Genomic DNA, 24,039 nt, shown 5'->3' on the forward strand with positions numbered 1-24,039 from the left:
CTACATAGTAGTGGATAAAAGCACACAAGAGACCAGATCTCATGGTCAGAGACTCATTTTCATGTCTGTAAATTTTGTAGGGCCCTAGCTATAGTATTATGGTCACCACTTTTACAAGACTATGATAAATTTTGTATCAAGTATGCCATGTGAAAGATCATTTGAAAACTCAGTCTGCTGAATATTGTTGTCCTAGTAAAATGTGTGCAGCAACACTATGAGAAGTTATTAGATTATACTATGTATCACTATTTAGAACATGCCCCAAAGTTAAGACAAGCAAGTCTAAACCAGTTTTTCTGAGATGCACTAGCACCACAACCAGTATTAAAGAGCAATCACCATCTTATGCAGCCATTTTTCAGCAATGGGAAGGTATAAACAAAAAAGGTACATCACATCACAGGAACATTTTAAACCTCACATCCACAACAGACTATGTGTCACCATGAGTCAGCAAGGATGTTTCTAGCATAAGAAATTAAGTTAAAGGGAGAGCAAGACACTTGACTTCACCTCTTCTCCTCCCCCCATCTCTCTGCTCATGACATCAACAAACACCTGAAGGACTCTGAACTGTGGGGTGGGGTGGCCCCTGACTGAAAGGAAATCCAGCCTATGGTAAAAGATGCTTGCTTTAAATCTTATTAGCTTGTTAAAGTTTAGGAATTAGAAAGATATAAAAATATAAGCTATTTCTTTTGTAACCAATTCTAACTTTTCTGCCTTATCACTCAGATTCACTTAAAATACATCTTTCTGTAGTTAATAAGCTTATTTTATTGTTTTATGAAATCCAGCGTGTGTTCAGATTGAAGTGTTTGGGAAACTCCACTTAAGACAGCAAGGTTGGTGCATAATCATTTTCCTTCGTTGAAATGATGGACTTACTATTAGTTTGTACTATCCAGAAGGGTACTGTGCAGTACAAGACACGCATTTCTGGGGTCCAGGCTGGGACTAAGAACTCGCAGGTGTCACCCCCATATGCATGTATTCAGCTGGGAGTGATTTTAGATGCTAGTGCCTATGCATGAGCAGGACCGGAGTGGTGGCTGTTCACAGCAAAAGCAGTGTAAAAAGCACTCCAGGCTAGAGAGTTAAGGGGACACCACTGTTCAACAGCCCAGGCTGTACCCTGGGAATAATCACACCAGTTTTAGAGTCAGCATCAATGGTTAGATTAGATTATTGAAAAGACAAGAAAGCACCTTTTTTGGACGTAGATGAAGCATAGGTATAGCAACCACAAACAAGTTACATATGATTTCGTTTAATAGTTGGGTTTACATAGAGAAGTGTTATTTTTAATTCAGTGGACAATTACAGTGTTTCACATCACTGCAACATCTATTTAAACAAGAAAGTGACAAGTTCTCAGCTTTATCCTCATAAGCAGCTCATATCTATATTTGAGGTCTGAATACTCACACTAGAGTTTGCTTTGACATTTTAATGATACTGTGGACAGACAACACATAAACTAAGCATTTAGTTCTCAAACTTGTCTACACTCAGGTTTTATTTTTCCATCCTAATCCTAAGCATCTAACTAATGTGAGGCATTCCAAGAGTAAATTTCACTGAGCTATTTTTCTTAAGGGTCTTCCTTCCACTAAAACCACCAGTCTTCAGTATAGACAATTTACAAAATGAATACAAGCAAATAGTGTGAGTGAGCCACTAAATAAAGAAATATATCAACATATTAGCAATGGCTAGACTGAGGAGAAAAAAACCCTCCTCTTTAAGCATTCATAGTAACTGGGTAGACAATATGTCCTATAGCTAACCTACTCAATGCACACCCAAGAAATTGAAGAGATTGAGTTTAATTCTTTGGAACAAATGTTCACCATACTGAGTCAAATATTTAGGCAGATGTTACCATTTCTTTTAAGACAAAGAATCTAGTTGTAGATGTTGATGATACATAGTCGCTTGCTGAGTCAGAGTAATTCATTTGCCAAGAGAAGAGAGATGGCAAGGAGCCACTCTTACTGTACTGCGACAGACCTTCAATCAACATTGACCCTGTCTTATTTCATCAAGAGGCAGCAATAGCTTTGCAATTTCTAATTCCAGAGGAAGATGGTGATAAGTTAAATGTTTCATTTTCTATTTCCAACGCATTGAGAAAAGAACTTTATCTATTGGTTTATTTTAAGCACAGAATACATTCTTTCCTGGCTCACTATGTTGATACAAGATTCCAAAAAAAGAAGTTACAAATTCCCACCACTTTCCAACTATATTATTTAAAGCTATGATAACCTCTCATTACCTTCTTTAATGTACAGCTAGCTAAGTTAAAGCAAGTTCTGCTCATTCATGTACTATATTAAACAATGGCAATTTGTTGACATTAAGATTATAAAATCTTTCTAGTGAGTTCAAACTAGCCAGTTGATGCTGTCCACTTGTCAGTTAAGCATGTCCAAGGCAAATGCTTTAACTAGATAGTATGAGCTAAACATCAAGATGGCCATTTGACATTCTATCGTTAAGTGGCCCTTAATTATAACTAGCTAATGCTTACAGCACTATTTTAATTATTGTATACAAAATATATACAAAAATTATTCTTTGTACTATGGTAGCACTTGCTAATCAATACAGAAAGTAGCTAAGAGTCCCTGTCCCAAGCATTCTGTACTCAGACAGGAAAAAGGTTACACCTTAGGTTTTCTATACCCACCTCCTCCTTTTCATTTTTTAAACAAATGAAGCAGCTGATTAATTCACTCTAAATTAGCAGCCATATTAATTTTCCCATAGAGGAGAAAATAATGGCTAATACTTACGTAGATGAGTCCAGAGTAGTATCGGTCCTTCAAATTATGCAATACAGAGGCTTCATTTAAGCAGGTTAATTCCGCCATATCTTCCACTTTAGAGAACTTGGGGGGATTCATCTTCTGAATATCATCTTTGTTGACCATTGCTTTCTTTCCATTCTCTGCCAGTTCAACCAACACTTCATCTCCTCTTTCCTCCTTGATGCTGGCTGCCTCAAAGCCATGGCGCTCAGAAGGAATCCATACCAGTTTTTTAGCAGTCCAGTCAGCCTGGGTAGCAGGGTTGTAGATTACAGCCCTATCCACAAAGAGATACCTCTCTGGATCTTCCTGTCCAGACCTCTGCGCCATTGTAAATAGAGGTGTCCACTAGCATTCACCTTGTTAGATGGAGAAAAGGTATGTCAGTCACTGGCACTGTACACAGTTTGCAATAATTTCATAGCTAAACCATTTAACATATAAAAAGTGGCTAATCAGCATATTAAATTGGATACCTACTAGGGATACTACCTATATAAAAGAATCCTGATGCTACTTATGTTGGTAGTTTAAACAAGGTCATACCCTGTCTAAAAGGTACTGCTGTATACAAGTTAAAAATCGCCTTCATAAATAGAGCAGTAGGGAGACACATTTATATAGGATGGGAATAGTGCAGGGGTCTCTTTCTACTGTACATACCAAGACTGCAAAGCAAGGATGATGATCATAATAATACCTAGTTTTTGTAGAATACTTTTTACCAGTAGATCTGAAAACACTTTACATTCTTTAGTGTATGTGTCTTCACAACAGCCCTATGGTGTACACTGCTGTGCAAAAACAGTGAAGTATAAAGGAAACACCAAATTTAATACAGGTTTGCCCAAAGGTACTGTAAAGAGTACTGAAATAGTAGTCAAAGGAAAGCACCACTTTATTTTTTCTGTGCAGCACATAGCTGGTTCTCATTAAGTCATGCAAACAAAACTGAGCAGTGAGATCAGGTAAGTTAGACTAAAAACCACTGATTACAAAGAGAGTTTTCCTTCAGAGATAAGAACTTTATATGTTTTGGGGTTTTTAGCCACTCACTGTATTCTTTCTGAAAGCATATCAGATTTATCATGGTTTTACTTTCCATCAATTCCAGCTGCAAACAGTAAGTGCTATTATGTTTTAAATGCTTCCAATACACAGGTTTTATGATACAACATGTTTAAGTATAAAATGTTTTATCAATTCTCATACAACTGATAGAAGACAAAAATACCAAAATGTCTCAAATATTTCATTTGGTTCCCATCTCTCATCCATTAGACTAGTAAATGTGACCAACAGCTGAAAGGACAGTTGCATCTATTTGATTAAGAACTCCCAAAATGTCCAGTTTGGTTATCTTTAAGCACTTGGGAGTAGGGAGGTTGGCTTTTCCTGATCCTTTAAAAAAATAGAAATCTGAATTTTCACTACATACTAAGTGTTTGGGTCACTATATATCTTGTTTTATTCATCAGAACTATTTCATGGTAAATTTAGAACCATTTTCCAAGCATTTAGAACACTAATCCATTGAGAAATCTGTAGCTTGGCAATCTAAACATTTGAAAAATCATGTGTTTGAAGCTAACTGTGTATTCACCACTTTTTATACTATAGTATGCATTCAGATGGAAGTCTTACAACTCATCCACCCTCAAGTGAGCATTCAATTAAGTACTTAAGTACAATACTAATGTCTACATCTACAGCATGTCAGTTTGATAAATTGTTCAACACAACTAATGCAAAGCAAGCATGAGGTCATTCAATCCACCAGAGGGCTGTGAAGTAATCTGCTTCATTTACTACAGAATGACTTAATTCTGCATCATCAGATCAAGAATTGACTACAGCAATAGCAGCTGAATTTATTGGAAGAAGCTTCTGAGAGAAAAATCCATGAAGAAGAAAAGAAGAGTTAGAGGTGACTCCAAATGACTGCAGGAGCTCCATCTGATTCTTTACCTCAGCTAGGAATAACAAGTTACTAAACCATTCAGAGTGCTAGTTACTTGCAGAGCCTTCCGTCCAAATCCAAAAAGCTAGTCATCTTTGTAATTCTAGATTATGACTTGATGCTGCAGGTATCTTCATATTATAAAACCTAGCTTCCATCCAGTGTGAGGCACTCTCTCTCTCTGTCAAGAAATCTGACTGGCAAATTGCCTTCCATACAAATGTATCATTTATAATCTGAATTAGTATGTTTCACATGCTTGTTTTTTAGTGAAAATTTGAGTGGTTCTGGAACTCTATTACCTAATCAAATTAATACAATAACAAAGATTGTTTATTAGTAAAATTAAGGGCTAGAAGTTAAAGCATTAGATTTACTCCCAAAGAGCATATGAACTAGTTCATACTAAGAATCAAATCTGTGTATTACATATTAAGAGTACTGACCATTAATGGTCATTTTTCATTTTCTGTCCTCAATGCACAGATGTGACCCCAGTTACTCAGCACAATGCCAGGTTGCCACAATAAGGATACCCCTACCGAAGCCAGATATATTGTGCTTTGCCTTAATGAGGGCTTTTTGCTAGACAGTATTATTTAGGGGGAAGATAAATTAAAATCCACATTCATAATTATACCATTTCACCATGCAGAACTCCAGCTCTCACAATGAAGATGCTAGTACATAATTTCACGCAAATTACAGTTCTAAACAAAAGATTAACAAAATAAAAGTGAGGAGCACCAGCAGAGGTGGGGAGTGTCATCATTCAGTGGAGCCCTGGCATTTCCAAGGACAGGAATTTGTAAGAACAGACTCATTCACTACCTAGATGCACATTATTTTTCATAAATATAATGCTAAAGCCAGCAAGAGTCAATTTCACAGTTCAAGCTACTTTTCTGATTTAAGCGTTAATCAAACAATGGCTTCAGAATGAAGTGATAAGGCAGCAGGCTGCAGTTTTTAACTAGCCCGGATACTAAAGGACAAAAGAGCAAGCTTCAGACTTGGACCATTTTCTTTGGGGTTGCGGACAAAACACTCCACCCACTTTATGGCCTCGCATGTTCACAGCATTGCCTCTTGCCAATCACTTGGTGTTTGGATCCCATTTAACAGCACTAAGGCCCGCTGGCCGCTTCCCCCCCCCCCCCCCCCCAAAAAAAAGAGGGAGGAACATGATTTAAGACACTGGTGCATCACAGCGCAAGCATCTGGCCCCACCAGCAGAACGGCCCCCACCCCAACCGGGCCGCCTCAGATCAGACGCTGCCACCACCGCAGCCCTCTCCTTTCAGCAGCGACTCCCCCCATGCCTCTGGCAGGCTGGCAAGCCACTAGTCAAGGCTGCAGAAGGGAGGAGATGGGGAAAATGGCCACCTTTGTGTGATCGATACAGACAGGAGCCTCAGCACAGCGCTCAGGAGGAGGAGCCGGGGGGGGGAGACGAGACACCCGCACGGGGGTGCAGCCCCCCGCCCCCAAACAGGGGCCGGTGAAGGGGGAGGCTGTAACCCAAGGCAGCTCCGCGCCGGCCAAAGTGGGCTGCAAGGAGCAGGCAGGGTCTTTGTCTCGCGTGCCACCGCCGCCCCCCGCCCTGCCGCCCCCTCCCCACAGCGAGCCCAGGCTCAGCCGCACACCCACCCCGCAGGCGGGAAAGCGCCGGGAGGCCGCACCCGCCACAGAGCCGGGCGGGCGGGCAGGGGGCTCCCCGCCCCCCGCTCTCCACACACACCCTCCTCCTAATCCGGGGGGGCGCCACGCCCCCCGCCCCTACACCCGGCGTAGATCGGGGCTGCACCCCGCCTCCCACACCGAGGGGAGGGGGGCACAGACACCCCCACTCGGGGGCCGCACCCCCTCGCCCTACTCCGCCAAGCCCCGGACAATGAGGGGACGGACAGTCCGACCCCCGGCCCCGCTAACCGAGGCCCCCGGGCATGGCTCCTCACCTGCAGACGCTCCGTATCCCCGGAGCTGGAGCCTCCCGCCCGGCTCCTCGGCACACTCCCCCACTGCACCCCCTCCTCGGGGCTCCTTTAGCGCCACCGCGCGACCCCCTCCCGCTACCCCCGAACAAGGCCCGCCCACCAGCTCTACAGCATCACCCATTGGCTATCTCTCATGTCCATCCAAGGAAGCCCGTACGGCCATTGGCTCGCTTCGCAACCCATCTCCGAAAGGCCATAGCAACCTCCACAAGCTACCATCCAAATCCCGCCTCCTCCCTGGCCCCGCCCCACTGTTCTACCTGCCTATCAAGGCAAAACTCCACACCCAATGGTGGGCTTCACGCCTATCAGCCACATCGGTGGGCCGCAGAGATCCACCTAGGCCGCGCCAGCAGGGTAGGGTGCGCTGGTCTCCTGGGCAAAAAGCTTCAGAGCCGTGTGGGATGGCACGTGAGAGGGGCTGCAATGCCTGCGTGCTCCTGCTACCTTGGGCTGGGGCAGGGGGCTGAGCGCTGTCTGTCTACGGGGGGGGGCATTAGAAAAACCCCATCCCCGCCCCCTGCAGGGAACTGCAGGCAACACCGCTTATCCCCGCCCTCTGCAGGGAACTGCGGGGAACATCCCCAATCCTTTCCTCCCCCACCCCCCTGCAGGGAACTGCATTCAACACCGCTTATCCCCGCCCTCTGCACGGAACATCCCCCATTCCCCCCTTCCCCGCCCCTGCAGGGAACTGCACGGAACATCCCCAATCCCCCCACCCTCCGCAAGGAACTTCCCCTATCTCTGCCGGTGCAGGGAACCGCATGGAACACCCCCATCCCCGCCCCCTGCAGGGAACCGCATGGAACACTCCCCATCCACTCCCCCTGCAGAGACCTGCGTGGAACATCCCACCCCCTCAGGGAACTGCATAGAGCATCTCCCCCCCACCCCCGGCCCTTTCCCTACCCACTGCAGGGAACTCCCGCCCCCCGCTCCCCTCGCCCTTCCCTCTGCATGGAACTACATGGAACATTCCCGATTCCCCAGGGAACTGCACGGAACAGCCTCCTCCATGCAGGGAACTGCATGGAACATCCCCTATCCCCACCCTCTGCAGGGAACTTCATGGAACACCCCAATCTCCCCACCTCTGCAAGGAATTGCATAGAACACCCCCACCCCCTGCAGGGCACTGCATGCAACACCCCCCCCATCCCCCCCCATGCAGGGCACTGCATGCAACACCCCCCATCCCCACTCCATGCAGGGAACTGCATGCAACACCGCCACTCCATGCATGGAACTGCAAGCAGCACTCCCCATCCCTGCCCCGTCCAAGGAACTGCATGCAATACCCTCTATCCTCATTCTGTGCAGCGAACCTTATGCCATAACCCCTATCCTCACCCCCTTGCAGGGAGCTGCATGCTCTACCCATACTATCCCCGCTCCCTGCAATTACCAGCATACTGTTGCTCCCCCACCAAGGAATTGCATGCAACACCCTCTTCTATCCTCCCCACCCCACACGGCATAGAACTGCATGCATGAAACCACCACTAGTATATTCATGCACAGTCACATGCTGCATGGTAAGTGTGTGCAATGTCCCCAACTTCTCATGTAAATGTATTCAACTTAATCCACTGTGAGACAGATCCATTTGTGATTCACAACTCTGTGTCAGCAACTCTTATCAGGCCTGACAGACTCACTACACATCACACACTGGTGTCATGATATTTAAAAGATGACTAGTAATGTATCATTTGAAATTGGTCATTGCTGTCACTGTGAAATGTTTATAAGAACTCTGTAGATAAAATTATAGATATGCTGATATTATGTCCTGGAGACTATAAACAGATAAAGGGGAAAGAAAATATGATGGCAACAGGAAAGAAGGAAACAGATTAGTTTGCATTTTAGCAAACGCCAGAAGGCAAAGAAACCAGCATGGAACTTCCTTCACCACCAGACTCCATGTCGCCTTCCTCAGAGCTTGAGTGAACTTCTCTTTGGGCAGTAACCTTCCACAAAATCCATGTCAAAAGTTCACTGGACTAGAAAAGAGAGGGGCAAATAACCCCAAGTTACCTTTCACCAAGAGGACAAAGGAATCCAAACTTTGGACTTTGTGGGAGCTCCAGACCAGAAGAGTGGTCAACTCTCTTTGTGGAAGGTAGATTGGTAAGGAGACTAACTTAAACAAAGGCTGTAGCTTGTTTTGTTAAGTCAGCCTCTAGGAAGCATTTTTCACTTTTATTTTCTTGTAACCATTCTAACTCTATTCTTTGTACTTCAATTCATTTAAAATCTCCTTCTGTTAATAAACTTGTTTTACTTGTACTCTAAACCAACCCAGTGATGTGTTTGATTTAAAGTGAATGGTAACTCCAGTTAATATGGCAAGCTTCTGGGTAGCTTTAAAGGAACAAACTAACCATATTATCTCTCTGAATGGTCCAAGAGGGGGCTGGACATTGCAGAGCAGACGGTTTGGGGAAAATTCGGGACTGGGGGGCATTGGGGTCACCTTGCCAGGGGTGACCAAGGTTGGTGGATGCCAGAGTGTGGCAGTGGTGTGACATACAGGCTACTGGAATCAGAATTGCTGAGTCAGAGCTGCTTCGCACAGAGACACTCCGTGCATGCTTGTATGCTGATTGGACATGTCCAGCCCAGAGACATACAGCAGCAGAGCATTTTGACGCACTCAGCATTACTAGGCAGGTGGTGGCAGGACCTCTCACTGGTCTGGATTGCACCCCAAAATGTGACACCCTCCCCCATTAAGGTGAATGCAACCTCCACCACCTCAATTCATATATACATTTGTACCTCTCTGACACTCTAACTCAACACTGCAACTGGTCAAACATTGTGCCCATGTTGATCAATATGGGTACCATTTGGCCTTGTGCAGTAGAGATCTGGATTGGGGAAGAAGGATTTATTCTACAGATTGATATCACCTTTATTCTGCCGGTTGCAATAGATTCATAGCCAGAAAGCACTATGGTGATCATCTAGTCTGACCTCCTGCATAACGCAGGCCATAGAACTTCCCCAAAATTATTCCTTTAGAATTACAGCATAAATATTGAAAAACATTCACAATTGACTTAAAATTGCCAGAGTATGTTCCCTGCTCTGTTTTACCCACATTCTGCCATATATTTCACGTTATAGTAGTCTTGGATGATGACCCAGCACAAGTTGTTCATTTTAAGAACACTTTCACTGCAGATTTCACAAAACGCAAAGAAGGTACCAATGTGAGATTTCTGAACATAGCTTCAGCATTCGACACAAGGTTTAAGAATCTGAAGTGCCTTCCAAAATCTGAGAGGAATGAGGTGTGGAGCACGCTTTCAGAAGTCTTAAAAGAGCAACACTCCAATGTGGAAACTACAGAACCCGAACCACCAAAAAAGAAAATCAACCTTCTGCTGGTGACATCTAACTCGTATAATGAAAATGAACATGCATCGGTCCACACTGCTTTGGATTATTATCAAGCAGAACCTGTCATCATGGACACATGTCCCCTGGAATGGTGGTTGAAGCATGAAGGGACATATAAATCTTTAGCGCATCTGTCACGTAAATATCTTGTGATGCCAGCTACAACAGAGCCATGCAAATGCCTGTTCTCACTTTCAGGTGACATTGTAAACAAGAAATGGGCAGCATTATCTCCTGCAAATGTAAACAAACTTGTTTGTCAGAGCCATTGGCTAAACAAGAAGTAGGACTGAGTAGACTTGCAGGCTCTAAAGTTTGATTTTTGAATGCAGTTTTTTTCAACATAATTCTACATTTGTAAGGTCATCTTTCATGATAAAGAGATTGCACTAACATACTTGTATTAGGTGAATTGAAAAATACTATTTCTTTTGTTTTTTTATAGTGCCAATACTTGTAATAAAAAATAAATATAAAGTGAGAACGATACACTTTGTAGTCTATGTTGTAATTGAAATTAATATATTTGAAAATGTAGAAAACATCAAAAATATTTAAATAAATGGTATTCTATTATTGTTTAACAGTGCAATTAATCGTGCTATTAATCACAGTTTTTTTACTCGTGCAATTAATAGCGATTATTTTTTTTAATTGCTTGACTCCCCTAATTTTAATTTATGAGTAGCCCCACTGTCATTATTGGAGCTACTCATGTGCTTAAGGCTAAGCATGTGCTTAAGTGTTTGCAGGATCAGCGTCTAGGTTTGTAAATAAATATTAATCTTAAACCAGTTTTTGAAATTTCCAAAGCAGTTCAGGGGACTTAAGCACAAATCTTACATTAATTTTTAATATAGAGGGATTATTTTTCATGAATTCTAAGGGAAGATGTGTAGCTAAATTCTTTGCACAGCTTAGGACAACTCTGTAAAAACCAAACAGCTGTAAGTGAGAAAATTCATCATTAAGGTCTCACAAATATCCTTTATTTTATCCCATATCCCTACCCAGCTTTCACCTATAAGCCAAAAACTCCTCACCCCTGATTACTCCACCATGGGCTTCAGACAGTTCCCTCCCTCTTCTCACACACTCTACATACTCATCTGAGAATCTCCACTCACCCAGCCCATCTGACCCAGCCCTCCTCCAGAATGTTAGTTAGCCTCTGCCTGCCTGCGAGAAAATAACGAGACTCAGGGCTAGCCTAAACTAGAAGCATTACAGTAGTGCAGCTGCACTGATGCAGTTGTGCTGCTGTAGCCCATGCATTGTGTGAAGACACTCTCTCCCGTTGGCAAAATAAAACCACCTCCCCGAGAGACAGTAGCTATGTTGCTGGGAGAAGCTCTCTCACGGACATAGCGCTGTCCACACCAGCACTTAGCAGGGCCGGCTCCAGACCCCAGCGCGGCAAGCACGCGCGTGGGGCGGCCCTTTCCCGGGGGGCGGCAGGCTGGGCCGGCGGACCTGCCGCAGTCATGCCTGCGGGAGGTCCACCGGAGCCCCGGGATGACAGGACCTGCCGCAGGCATGACTGCGGAGGGGGCGCTCGTCCCGCGGCTCGGCTGGACCTCCCGCAGGCATGACTGCGGCAGCTCAAGCGGAGCCGCCGGACCTGCGAACCGTCCGGAGGTCCAGCCGAGCCGCGCGACCAGCGGACCCTCTGCAGTCATGCCCGTGGGAGGTCCGCTGCTCCCACGGCTCCGGGGCGCCTCCCACGCATGACTGCTTGGGGCGGCCGAAAAGGTAGAGCCGCCCCTGGCACTTAGATCAGTGTAATTTACGTCGCTCACCTCCCTGAGTGACATAAGTTATACCAACGTAATGGGTAGTGTAGACAAGGATGAAAAGGACCATCCTAATGCTTTACTTGACCCATTTGTTACTCTAACGATGAGCAACATTGAGCGTCACAATTTAAATCTAAATGTGTAAACTGGCAAGAATTTCTATTAACACAAAAAGAAAGGGGTCAGATTTGTCTAGTGGTTGCCAGGGCCAGCTCCAGGTTTTCTGCCCCCAAGCGGCAAAAAAAAAAAAAAAAAAGCTGTGGCAGGGCAGCACAATCGTGCCACTCCACTCTTCGGCGGCAATTCAGCAGCAGGTCCTCCGCTCCGAGAGGGACTGAGGGACCCACCAAAGACCCGGATGTGCCGCCCCTATAGCGGCCGGAGTGCCGCCCCTTGATATTGGCTGCCCCAAGCACCTGCTTCTTTAGCTGGTGCCTGGAGCCGGCCCTGGTGGTTGCAAAGGGACACATGGAGTCAGGACTTCTGGGTTTGATTTCTGTCTCTACCGTTGACTCACTGCATGACCTTGGGCAAGTTGCTTCATATCTCTGTGCCTTAGTTTACCCCTCTCAAAAACTGGCTTATTATACCTACTCTGCGTCTCGGGGGTTATATGAGTCTTCATTCATTAACAGAGGTGACAAGAGGAGGTGAAAGGGGGAGACAGTTGTACTGGGGTCCCAAGCCAGGGAGGCCCGCAACACATCTGTAACTGGGATGAAATGGGAGGGGGCGGGGGCCCAGCAAACATGAGGTACTGGGGCCCCAAATTTCTCTCAATAGCCCTGTTCATGAATGTGTACAAATTGCTTTGGGATCCTCAGAGGGCAGGTACTGGAGGAATTCAAAGAACTACTAATGTCAGGAAAAAAAAGAGGCTATTTTTATTTGCTTCTTTGTTTTGTTTGAAAAGCTTTGGGGTCTGAAATCAGGGATTGGTAATGAAGAAAATAAAAATATTCCCCAATTAAAAATGACTTAATAGGAAACATTTCTAGGGAAAAGGCTTGAAAAGAATGCAGATATTTAAGCCTCATGATTAACAAATGCATTTCACTGCCCTCGGAGAGGTAACAAATTGCAGGAAGATGAGTGAACTTATTTCCTGAATCATACTGCCCTCCAGTCCTGGTCCATGTAAATATCTGATGTGTCAATAGGAAAAGGTCTGAAATATGAGGTGTTCTTCAGGGTGCCTATTAGGGATTAGTACCAAATATGAGCTACATTGTCTCACCAATCATACGGTTTAGTTCTGGACACTTTAAAAGGTAGCTAAATCAGGAATGGAAAGTTAGCTTCTTACTCACAAAAGGGGATTGCACAATAGTTCATTGGACTGGCTGCTGTAAAACTGAGGTCAGATCAGCAAAAATAGCCACCTCTTCAGCAAATGAGTCAAGATCAGAGCAGCAGAGCTAGAGATCTGAATTCCGTTTGAGTTCGTATCTGATGGTGGTATGGGTATTCGCTAGCAGCTGGGCTGAAAGCAGTTACTCATTGTAGAATGTCAGCTGTCAGATTCGAACATGGAATGTCCAGAAATTGGAGCACCTGAGACATAACCAGGTCAGAGAATTGTGGCCGCCGTATGTGGAACAAGCTGAGCATACATTGTCCTCTTAGTTAATCCAGTTCTCTTTTGATATAGGGGGCTATTTTTCTCTCACTCTCTTCCCCTTTACCTTTCTTGCATGTGTTGCTTGCACTTGGAAGAAGCAGAGGTAGAACAGTAAATGTAGCTTGCACCCTCAGCTCAAGGAGTTAGCATGTGTTTTTCTTCCCTTCAGGAAAGAAGAGGAAGATTCACAGCAATGGCCAGAAGGCTGATCCTCGCTTTCTACTCAAAGTAGGGAACTAGTCTATAGTATCATTTCTCTCCTTCCTAACCCAGTGCACCCCTGGAATGGAAAACCATTTCAGGAAACTCCACTTGCCACAGGTGTAGGGCTCAGTGCTTATATTTCTGTCAGCTTGAGAGGTTGCAGTTTATTGGGCCTGATTCTTATCTCAGTTACACCAATGTAAATCTGGAGAAACTATGCTGAAAACCATAGAGTTAATCCTAAAGGAGAACAACATTTAGCCCACTAACTAGTATAAGAGCCAGAATAACTATTTCTGGAGTATGTACCCTGAAAGTCTCTAGGTACAAGGAAAATGGTAATGTTTAAATGTGGATCCCTGCCATCTGTACCTCTTCCAGTATCTGAGTTTACTCAGCGTAACTGTGAGATTAGGTGCTTGGATACCATGGTGATGAGCACATCATAAATACCTAGGTAGATTAGATAGATTCCCATCTGTTTATTTCAGATGTAGGATTTATTTGTAGAATAATATATCATGTCTCATCTCCGTGGCCTATATGGAAGAAGTCTAAATAGTAAGATGGGTGAACTCGAGTGCCTGGTATTAAATGAGGATATTGATATAACAGGCATCACAGAAACTTGGTGAAACCATAGGTGCCAACTCCATGGGTGCTCCAGGACTCAAGCACCCACAGGGAAAAAAATAGTGGGTGCTCAGCATTCACTGGCAGCCCCCGCCCCAACCAGCTCCTCCCCCTCCCAACTGCACCTCCCGCCCAGTGGGTGATCAGCTGTTCACCCAGGCAGCAAAGCCCAGGCAGGGAGCGGAAGCCGCCTCCCCAGCCAGGCTCTATCAGGCAGCTGCTGGGCTGCAAAACAGCAATCAGGAGGGGTCGGTGGCTCATTCCCACTCCCCACCCGGGCTCCCTCCCACCAGGGAGAGCAGTGGAATGTGCTGGGGGGGGCAGACACAGCAGGAGGACAGAGTGCCCCCCCTGCAGGTAACTGCAGCAGGGAGACCATGGTGACCCAGGGCTGGGTGTGGGGCGGGGGTTAGCTGGGGGGACATGTGACCTCCCCTTTTGATTGTGCCCCTGCCCCCCAGTATGGGGAAGTACTAGTTGTCTATGGGGCGCCTTCAGGGGGGAGCAGGGAGATGCAGGGTAGGGTCTTGGGGGAAGGGATGGGGTGGAGGTGGGGCCTGTGATGGAGCAGGGGTCGAGCACCCCCTGGGAAATCAGGAAGTTGGTGCCTATGGGTGAAACAATGGTAATCAATGGGACATGATAACACCAGGGTACAAAATATATACGAATGACAGAGTAGGTCGTGCTGGCAGCGGAGTGACACTATATGTGAAAGAAAGAATAGAGTCAAATATAGTAAAAATCTGAAATGAATCAAACAGTCCCATAGTATCCCCATGGAGAGAAACTCTATGCTTGAATAATAGTAATATAGCAATAGAGATATATTACCAACCGCCTGACCAGGATGGCAACAGTGATTGTGAAGAGGGAGATTAGAGAGGCTACAAAATCCGAAAACTCAATAATGGGGGTTTTCCACTAACCCCATATTGACTGGGCCCATGTCAACTGAGGACAGGGTGCAGAGATAAAATTTCTAATGGCTGCTTCTTGGAGCAGCTAGTCCTGGAACCCACAAGGAGAGAGGCAATTATTGATTTAGTCCTAAATGGCACACAGGCTTTGGTCCAAGAGGTGACTATAACTGAGCCACTCGGTAATAGCGACTGTAATGTAATTAGATGTAATATCCTTATGTGGGAGGGATATCAAAAAAGCCTGCCACAGTAGCATTTAACTTCAAAAAGGTGAACTACAGAAAAATGAGGAGGCTAGTTAAATGGAAATTAAAAGGAACAGTGACAACAGTGAAATGCCTGTAAACTGCATGGATAAGGAAATATTATTTATCCCTTCACATAACACAAGAACAAGGGTCAATAGGCAGCAGGTTTAAAACAAATATAAGGAAGTACTTCTTCCCACAATGCACAGTCAACCCGTGGAACTCATTGCCAGGGATGTTGCAAAGGCCAAAAATATAACTGGGGTCAAAAGAGAATTAGATAAGTTCATGGATGGTGGGTCCCTCAATGGCTATTAACCAGGAAGGTCAGGAACCCAACCCCATGCTCCGGGTGTCCCTACACTTTGACTGCTAGAAGCTGAGACAGGATGACAAGGGATGGATCACTCAATAATTAGCTTCTTCCACTCTGGGTGGAAATACTCACCCCTAACCCTTCTGTCTGAGGTACATATTGGTCCCCCTAACCATAGTATCCATGTGCCCCACAACACCGCTCTGAGGCAGGGCTGGTTGCGACCCAGCGTGATGATCCAATCCCAGCCCCATGCCTTCATGCCACTCTCTAACCCTGCCACCCACTGCTTTGGGTGTCTTTTTTAGACCAATAATGCTTGTTTCTTTTAATTTTTCTGGCCACAGGTGTTAGGGATCAGCCTGCTTTGTCTGTCTGTTTTTGGATTCTTGTGTGTTATCATTGTGAATTCTAAGAAATAAAGTTGTGTTACTTTGCAACCTTCCAGCAAGAGTAACTGGTTTTTAATCAAACTTCTCTGGGCGTATGCCATTGACATAACACCCTAGTACAGTTGAAAGGCAATTTGAGTTTCTAAAGACCCGAACTCTCAAAGCTTTAGTTACATGTGCTGACCCATCAACCTCCAGGGACTCATGCACTGTTGCCAACTCTCATGATTTTGTCATGAGTCTCACAATAATTATTGTTTTCCTTAAATCCTCAGCTCCTGGAGTCAAGTGAATATGTGATGATTTCAGCCTTCATTCTTAAAGAAAAAAGTTTCTAGCTTTAAAAGCAGAAGCAAATAAAAATCTATTATTTTTCCATAATCTCTTGATTTTAAAGCCAATCTCATGATTTTTGGAGAGCCTGACTCATGATTTTTGAGCATTTGGGACTGGCAATACTGGGATTGTTTGCATGTGTGAGAACGTATCAGTTTGCAGTGATTGCCCAGATTATTGCCAAACTAGGCAGAGGGGAAGTTTTCCTGCATTTGCTGGCATCTCCTATTAGAATCTCTGCTGAGTGTTTAATTGGAGCTGATTTATTACTTTTTATTGCTGTTGGCAAAGTGCATTTGGCACAGCAGGCAGCTGTAGGATTGCTTTTGTGACTGAATCTCCAGTTTGGAAGTCAATTGAGAGGCTTTTTATAGATACACTGCTGCCAGGTAACACATGCTATAGAAGCCCAACATGGTGTTAGGATAAATAATTTCTGCCATCTGTGTCTGTTACAGCTGACCTAGTCCCACTCTGGACAATCACCAATCTGTTGCAAGTGGATCCAAATGCTGGGTCCTACATGCTTCCAAGCCAACTGGGTCTAAGTAGTCACTGTTTCTAGCTCTGGGCTTGTAGGTCCCACTCCCAGCTCTAAACTCTTGTTTGAGCCCTTCCTTGAGATGTGGGACTCCACAGTCCAGCTGCCCTGGCCCCAGAAACCCATGCCTCAGGCCTCATGAGCCCCAGTTCCGTTCACACACACTCTCAGAGTCCCACCTGGGCTGTATGCACTCTGGCTTCTAATTAGTCTCTCTGGGGACAATGACAAGAGATCCAGGAACACAGGCTTAGGAAAGGAATTTGTTCAGCACAGACACTTTACTCTTAAAAAGCGCTAGAGAGTTACAGACCTTTGCAAAATAACAAGAGTCCTGAGATGCCCCCTCCCCACATGTGATCTCCCACCTTCTGTGAGTCTGAGGCCTTGTCAGCATTTCATGATCAGCAGAGTCCCTCCTGCCACCTCTCTCTGTGGTGACACACAATCTTCCTCCTCAGAGGAGCACCCCTCCCCCTAAATACAGTCTCGCTCCCTTTGGCCATGTGCCCAGGTGAGAAGCTGCAGATCCGCAGCCATACTGGGGCCCCTGTGTGGAAAAGCCATTGTTTCCTGGCGTTGGGCCAACTGTTAAGGCACAATGCAAACCGATGGTCCCAGATTGCTCTGTGATGGCTTTTCAGTTATAGTCCTTCAATTAGGTGTCAAGAACTTTTCCTGGGCTGGGTAACTGTCTGGAATACATCATCATAACATTGCCTTGGGCACTGTTAAACATGAGTTCACCACATACTTCACAATGGAATCCCTAATATAAAATGGAGGTCACAAAACAAAATGCAGTTTACATTCTGACCCAAACATAACCCACTTTGTTACCATGTCAACACAGTTTATGGGTTAATATCTGAGCAGAGCATATGTCTCAACCAGCCACGGCCCAAATATGGGACATGGAGTGTGACAGACCCAGCATGAGAAAAGAAGACAGACAGGAGCAGTCTTCACATATGTTACAGGCTGTTATAAAGAAGACGGGGATTAATTGTTCTCCGAGTTCACTGAAGGTAGTAGAAGCAGCAAAGAACTTAATCGGCAGCAAGGGACATTTAGGTTAGATGTGAGCAAAAACTTTCCAGCTGTAAGGGTAGTTATGCTCTGGAATAGGCATCCAAAGGAGGTTGTGGAATGCCCGTCACTGGAAAATTTTAAGAACAGGTTGGCCAAACACCTGTCAAGGATGGTCTAGGTTTGCTGGGTCCTACCTCAGTATGGGGATTGGAAGAGATGATCTCTTGAGGTCTCTTCCAGCCGTATGTTTCTATAATTCTGTGAGAGGGATACAAAACATTAATCAAGTAGGAAACTTACAGCGCAGTGGGGTTCATTCCTTTAGTGCTTTCTATTGTTTATTTGTATTACTGTAGTGCCTGGAAGCCCATTCTATGGACCAGGGCTTCACTGTGCTAGGCACACAAACAGAGAAATAAAACACAGTCCCTGCCTCAAAGTGCTTACCTTGATGCTTTACAATCAAACAGGTTTGAACAGCACAAGTGAGAGGATACCATATTTATGTGGAACAGATGTACCTTTGGGACTATTATGAATGACATCCCTTGCAATGAGGCATATTTGAACTATGGAGCATAAGACAGAGAGAATGGGTTACCTCAGTATGTTCAGAGCATCAGTTCCATCATTACATTGCTTTTATACTGTTGTTTAATCTTCTACTGGCAATAAGTGGTGTCAGGTATCCTATATGTAATGTCATGGGAGCCTCCCCTCCAGATGTCTGACCAGGACTTTGGAACAACCAACAGAGAGACCAATACCTAGGGTGACCAGATGTCCCGATTTTATAGGGACAGTCCTGATTTTTGGGTCTTTTTCTTATATAGGCTACTTATTACCCCCCACCCTCTGTCCCGATTTTTCACATTTGCTGTCTGGTCACCCTACCAATACCCGCCCCAAGAATCCATCCCAGGTTGTGTGCTGACCACGGTGCATGCTGGGACAGGTCCCTGGGAGAAGAGTCAGTGCTGAATGGATGCTCATACAATGCAGAAGCGGTCAGCACTGCTCATAGTTGTCCATCTCACAGTCAGATACTCCCAGGCCACCCAGGACATCCCACTGGATTCTCTTAGAGGCCAATCTCGCCATCCTGCTCAGAGGTTTTTGATCAAGATTCTGGCAGCCAGATAGCTGCCTTCAATCAGAGATGTTAGCCGGCAGCCACAATTTAATTCAGTGTAGTTACTGACTGAACATTGCCAGTGTAATGAACAAGCCAATACTCAATTATCAACTAGTCATTGACTTTATAATGGTTCAGATCAAGTGCTAGAAGCAACCCAGGGTCAGAGAGAGGAGAACTGCAGGCTCTGGACTAGAATCCAGCTTTTCTTCCTGCCCTGAGGAATGAATAAATTGAGGCTCAATAGGGTTAAGAGTTGTAACCTCTGCATAAACTGTCACCATGGCTCTGCTCATTAGAGAGATGGGAGCAATGACCCAAGGCACTGGGCACTATTGGTTCCTCCAAGTGACTTCAAAGGCAGCTGAGGTCACTCAGCCTCATTATGGGGCATTGTCCCCTTCAGACTGAAACTAGTCCTCTCTCCTCTTCTGAAGATCCTCCACTACAGGAAAGTCCCCAGTGGAGGGTGAACTGGCACAGCTGATCCCTGTGCCACTATTTTCCATTCCTTTCCCCTCCCCCACACCAAGCCCTTGGCACAGAGCATTGAGTGGGGCAGGAAGGAGGTGTGGCCAGAGCATCCTGTGCTCTGACTAACCCCAGCTTGGCTGGGCTACCCAGTATAGGTTAGAGCAGCATGCCAGAACTGGAGAGAGAATTCTCCTTCCATGCAACCTACTGTGCTCAGCCAGTTTCAGCCCCAGCAGAGAATCTGGGCCATAGTTTTAGTGTCTTGCTGTAGTCAGTGGGAATTGCACAACTGAGCTCTCTCTGAGCTGAACAGGCCCAAACATTGTCTTTGATTGACCATAGAATTAAACAACTTCGTTATTACATTGAATTGAAAAATGTTATTAACCTCTGATGACTGGAAACAGACTCTGCGCAACTCTAGTCGACATATCACTAACTCACTCTGAGAGGAGACAGACAGTTAATGGGGAAGCTCCATGTCAGGAGGAAGGCTGGTCCTCTCTCTCCTCCTGAAGAGGAGGAGGTGCTACCCTGGAACTCTGGGGAGCCACTGCCAGCTTCAATTCCCTCTCTGCCCCACACTTCCTGTGTGATCTGGGGCCAGTAACTTAGCACGTCTCTCTCTGTGCCTCAGCTCCTCAGGTGTAAAGTGGGGATAACAGCCGTTCCCTGCCTCACAGGAGGGTTGTGTGGTGTTCAAATACAGCGGTGATATCCATATCAGTGCTTTAGATAGATGGACTCCCTCTGTGGAGAAAACTTCTGGACCATGTAAAATCAGAGTATCTCAGTATGTACCACTATTTACAAGTAACTGGCCTCTATTCACACATCCAAGTGACATGGGATAGGAGACGTGTCCCCCCAGTGACCTGCCTCAGCCTTGACTGTGGAGGGCCACTACTCAGCGTGGGAGGTGAGTTCGGCACTTGATAAGCGTAACAATGATAACGGGATGGGTGGGTCTAGAGCCCTGCTCTGTGTGGCATTCAGCAAGCTCTGAGCACGCTTACCAGATTGGGCCCCACCTGCAGAAGAACACCTGTTTGAGGATCGCCCTGTGGTTTAGACATGAGTCAGGACCCAGCTGCCCGCCTGAGGCAGCAGCGCAAGGAGCCCAGAGGCAGACGCTTGGACACCTAGGGAATTTTTACAGCAGAAATCTAAGTGCCAGAAGCACAGGTTTTGTGGCTCACAGCATGGCCTACATCTGGGGGTTAGGTGTTTAAGTCCCCTTATGGAGCTGGTCCCAAGTGACCAAGGTTAAAGAGGACACGGATCACAGGGCAGGGAATTGAACCTACAGTTCCTAAATCCTAGGCTAACACCCTACCCGATGGGCTATCTTTCCTAGCTTTGTAACCAGCAAAAGGACTAGGGAAGTGGGAAATAGTGTGTTCAATAGACAGGACATCAGATTGGGAGTCAGGAGACCTGGGCTGTATTTCCACCGACTTTCTGTATGACCTGAGATAAGTCACTTCACCTCGCTCTACCTCAGTTTCCCCAGCTGTAAAATGGAGATAAACATACCTCCTTGAGAAGGGCTACTGGTGAAAAGAACCATATAAGTGTTATAACTGTGATCTTTACTTAGAGCCCTAGAACAGTGGTTCTCAATCAGGAGTACACACCTACTTTCAGGGGTATGCAGAGGTCTACCAGGGGATACATCAACTCATCTAGATACTTGCCTAGTTTTACAACAGGCTATATAAAAAGCACTAGCAAAGTCAGTACAAACTAAAATTTTATACAGACAACTTGTTTATACTGCTCTATATAGCATACACTGAAATGTAAGTATGATATTTATATTCCAGTTGATATTATATGGTAAAAATGAGAAACTCAGCAATTGGTCACTCAGTGTGCTGTGATACGGATGTATTTTTAATGACTGATTTTGTAAGCAGGTAGTTTTTAAGTGAGGTGAAACTTGGGGTACGCAAGACAAATTAAACTCCTGAAAGAGGTACAGTTGTCTGGAAAGGTTGAGAGCCACTGGGTTAAAGAGCTCTAACCTACACATTGCCTCTGGCTTTGGCCCAGGTGCCCTACCTCAGACGGATGAAGGGGTGAGCAGACCATGCTGGGATTTGTGCTTGACGTTAGTGCAGAAGGATGGCCTGGGGTTAGGTGCTGTGGGAGACCTGGGTTCAATTCCCTGGTCTGCCCCCAGCTCCCTGTATAAGTTTGAGCAAGTCCCTTGTGTGATGGCAGCACGTGTAGACCTACCTGAACCAGCTCAAGTAACAATGGCAGTGAAGCTGCGACAGCATGGTGGGCTTGTGCAGCCCATGCTGCCATGGCTTCACTGCTGTTGTTACTTCCGCGGGCTATTGGTAGGAGAAGTGGCCTGAAAACGGAGAGGTGCTCAGGTACTACAGTAGTGGGGACCCGGTGTAACAATGCTGCCCGTGGAAGCAAGCTTAGGGTGAACTGCAAACACAAATAGGTAGACAAACCCCAAATGCTAGTGGATATTCCAATATTTAGATTACCAAGGCAGCCCAAAACAGCCTCTGTATTACCTCACTGGTTATTTAGAAGTCTAAACAACACAATTCCCTTAAAGTACCCACCCTCAGGCCTCCATCCAGACACACATGTTAAAACATATGATGAAATAAGATTTTCAGAATTTATCATCATATAAAAGAAAAAAGTTCTCCCAATCCCAAAGGATCAGCCACATATCTAAGTTATCATTTGACCTGGGTCTTACCCAAAATACACGCTTATAGCCAATTCTTATTAACTGAACTAAATTTTATTTTAAAAGAAAAAAAAGAAAGGAGAGAGAGATGGTTGAAAGATCAAGTCTGCATGTAATATTGAGTTCAATTTCTTGAGGTCCAGTTACATAGCAGAGATGGTGAGTTTGTGGCTGCCAAAAGTTCTTTTAGAAATAGTCCATAGGTTATAGTCCAATGTCCATATTCAGGGTGACTCCAGTTAGTGACTGTGGATCTCAGTTCTTATCACTTAGGGTTTCCCCTTCTTGAAACCATCTCAGATCTGCTTTGGAAGGATTATGTCCCAGGGTTTTTATACATTTCCAGCAGCCTTTTGGTCTGAGAAAACAATAGGCTTAACTTTCCATCTCCCAAACATCATGGCAATTCGCATAGGGTAATTTATCCATTAAACAGTTCAGATACAGGTTACCACAACCTTCAAAGAGACATATAGACAATAATACTATTTCACTCAAGTGTCATCCTAAAATGTTAATACTCCTTTTTTGATCTTTGAATTAAAAGCCATAGTAATAGACACGAATTGTTTGCTTACATCATAAGACCTGAGCAAACATCTACCCTTCTATCTCTAACAATGCAGGCTTGCATTTCAAAGCTTTATTCATTTACATAACTTCCTAACAAGTCTTTAAAGTTCAGCCATGGGTCATGTCAGTCTGTGAGTTAATTAACTCTTTCTGGCCCCGTGTCACCTTTCAATGAGATATTACATTACACTCATAATGTCACACCCAGGAAGGAGCTTAGCTAGACATCTCACTACTGTGCCTTCCAGCAATGGTTTGTGACTGGTGACCTAGCAGGTAGGAGTTCTGTATTTCATGTCCTGCTTTTGAATCTTGCTTGGTCCTCCTTCAGCTGCAGCAATGGCTTTTTCCTAAAGCTAGGCAGGCTGGTCCTCAGAGCTCCATCCAGAAGGCCGGGCTCTTCAAAGGGAGGAATTGAGAAACTAGCTGGCTTTAATCTCCAAGGACTTCTGGACGAGTAGAATGGGGCTAATTAACCCACTGCTTTTGCTCTGGTTTCCTCTCAGCTCAGCTGTGTCCTACACAGGTGAAATGCAATGTATATATTTGGGTCAGGCCCTCTTGCCAAGTGATCATTTCACTATTTCTCCATGTCATGGGCTTTCCTGCATCAGTAGAGTATCTTGCAAAGCAAATTCACCTAGTCTTACAGCAGGCAAATTAATATTCAGCTCAGGATGGCCCACCTCAGTCTTACATCACACAAAGAAAACACACAACCTTTCATTGACTCAGACAAAAAGATGCAGCTAGAGTTAGCCAAGCTAAGCCTGGCCTAGGCCTGGTTGGGCTAAGATGGGAGGGGAAAATCCTTCCTCCCCTGTACAAGCTTCAACCAAACCCGGCCCCTGAACCAAGCAGCTGGCCCTGTTTATTCTGCTGTTGGGCCCTGAGTGATTTCTG

The 24,039-nt window shown here is 45.2% G+C and overlaps 1 protein-coding gene across 5 annotated transcripts in view; it reads right to left on the bottom strand.

Annotated features, from left to right (window-relative positions):
• Nucleotides 1-6,817, bottom strand: part of MYH10 (myosin heavy chain 10) — a 145,460-nt gene extending 138,643 nt beyond the window's left edge. For 3 of the 5 annotated variants that reach the window (XM_039500907.1, XM_039500906.1, XM_039500905.1), the window contains exon 1: nt 2,805-3,149. In XM_039500907.1, the coding sequence (XP_039356841.1) occupies nt 2,805-3,149 (345 nt within the window). Of the gene's footprint in view, nt 1-2,804; nt 3,179-6,737 lie in introns of those variants that run through there. The other 2 variants (XM_039500904.1, XM_039500909.1) reach the window with 1 other exon arrangement.
• Between the last annotated feature and the right edge of the window lie 17,222 nt (nt 6,818-24,039).

The sequence above is a fragment of the Mauremys reevesii genome, linkage group 15, assembly GCF_016161935.1.
Source record: "Mauremys reevesii isolate NIE-2019 linkage group 15, ASM1616193v1, whole genome shotgun sequence".
Taxonomy (NCBI): domain Eukaryota; kingdom Metazoa; phylum Chordata; order Testudines; family Geoemydidae; genus Mauremys; species Mauremys reevesii.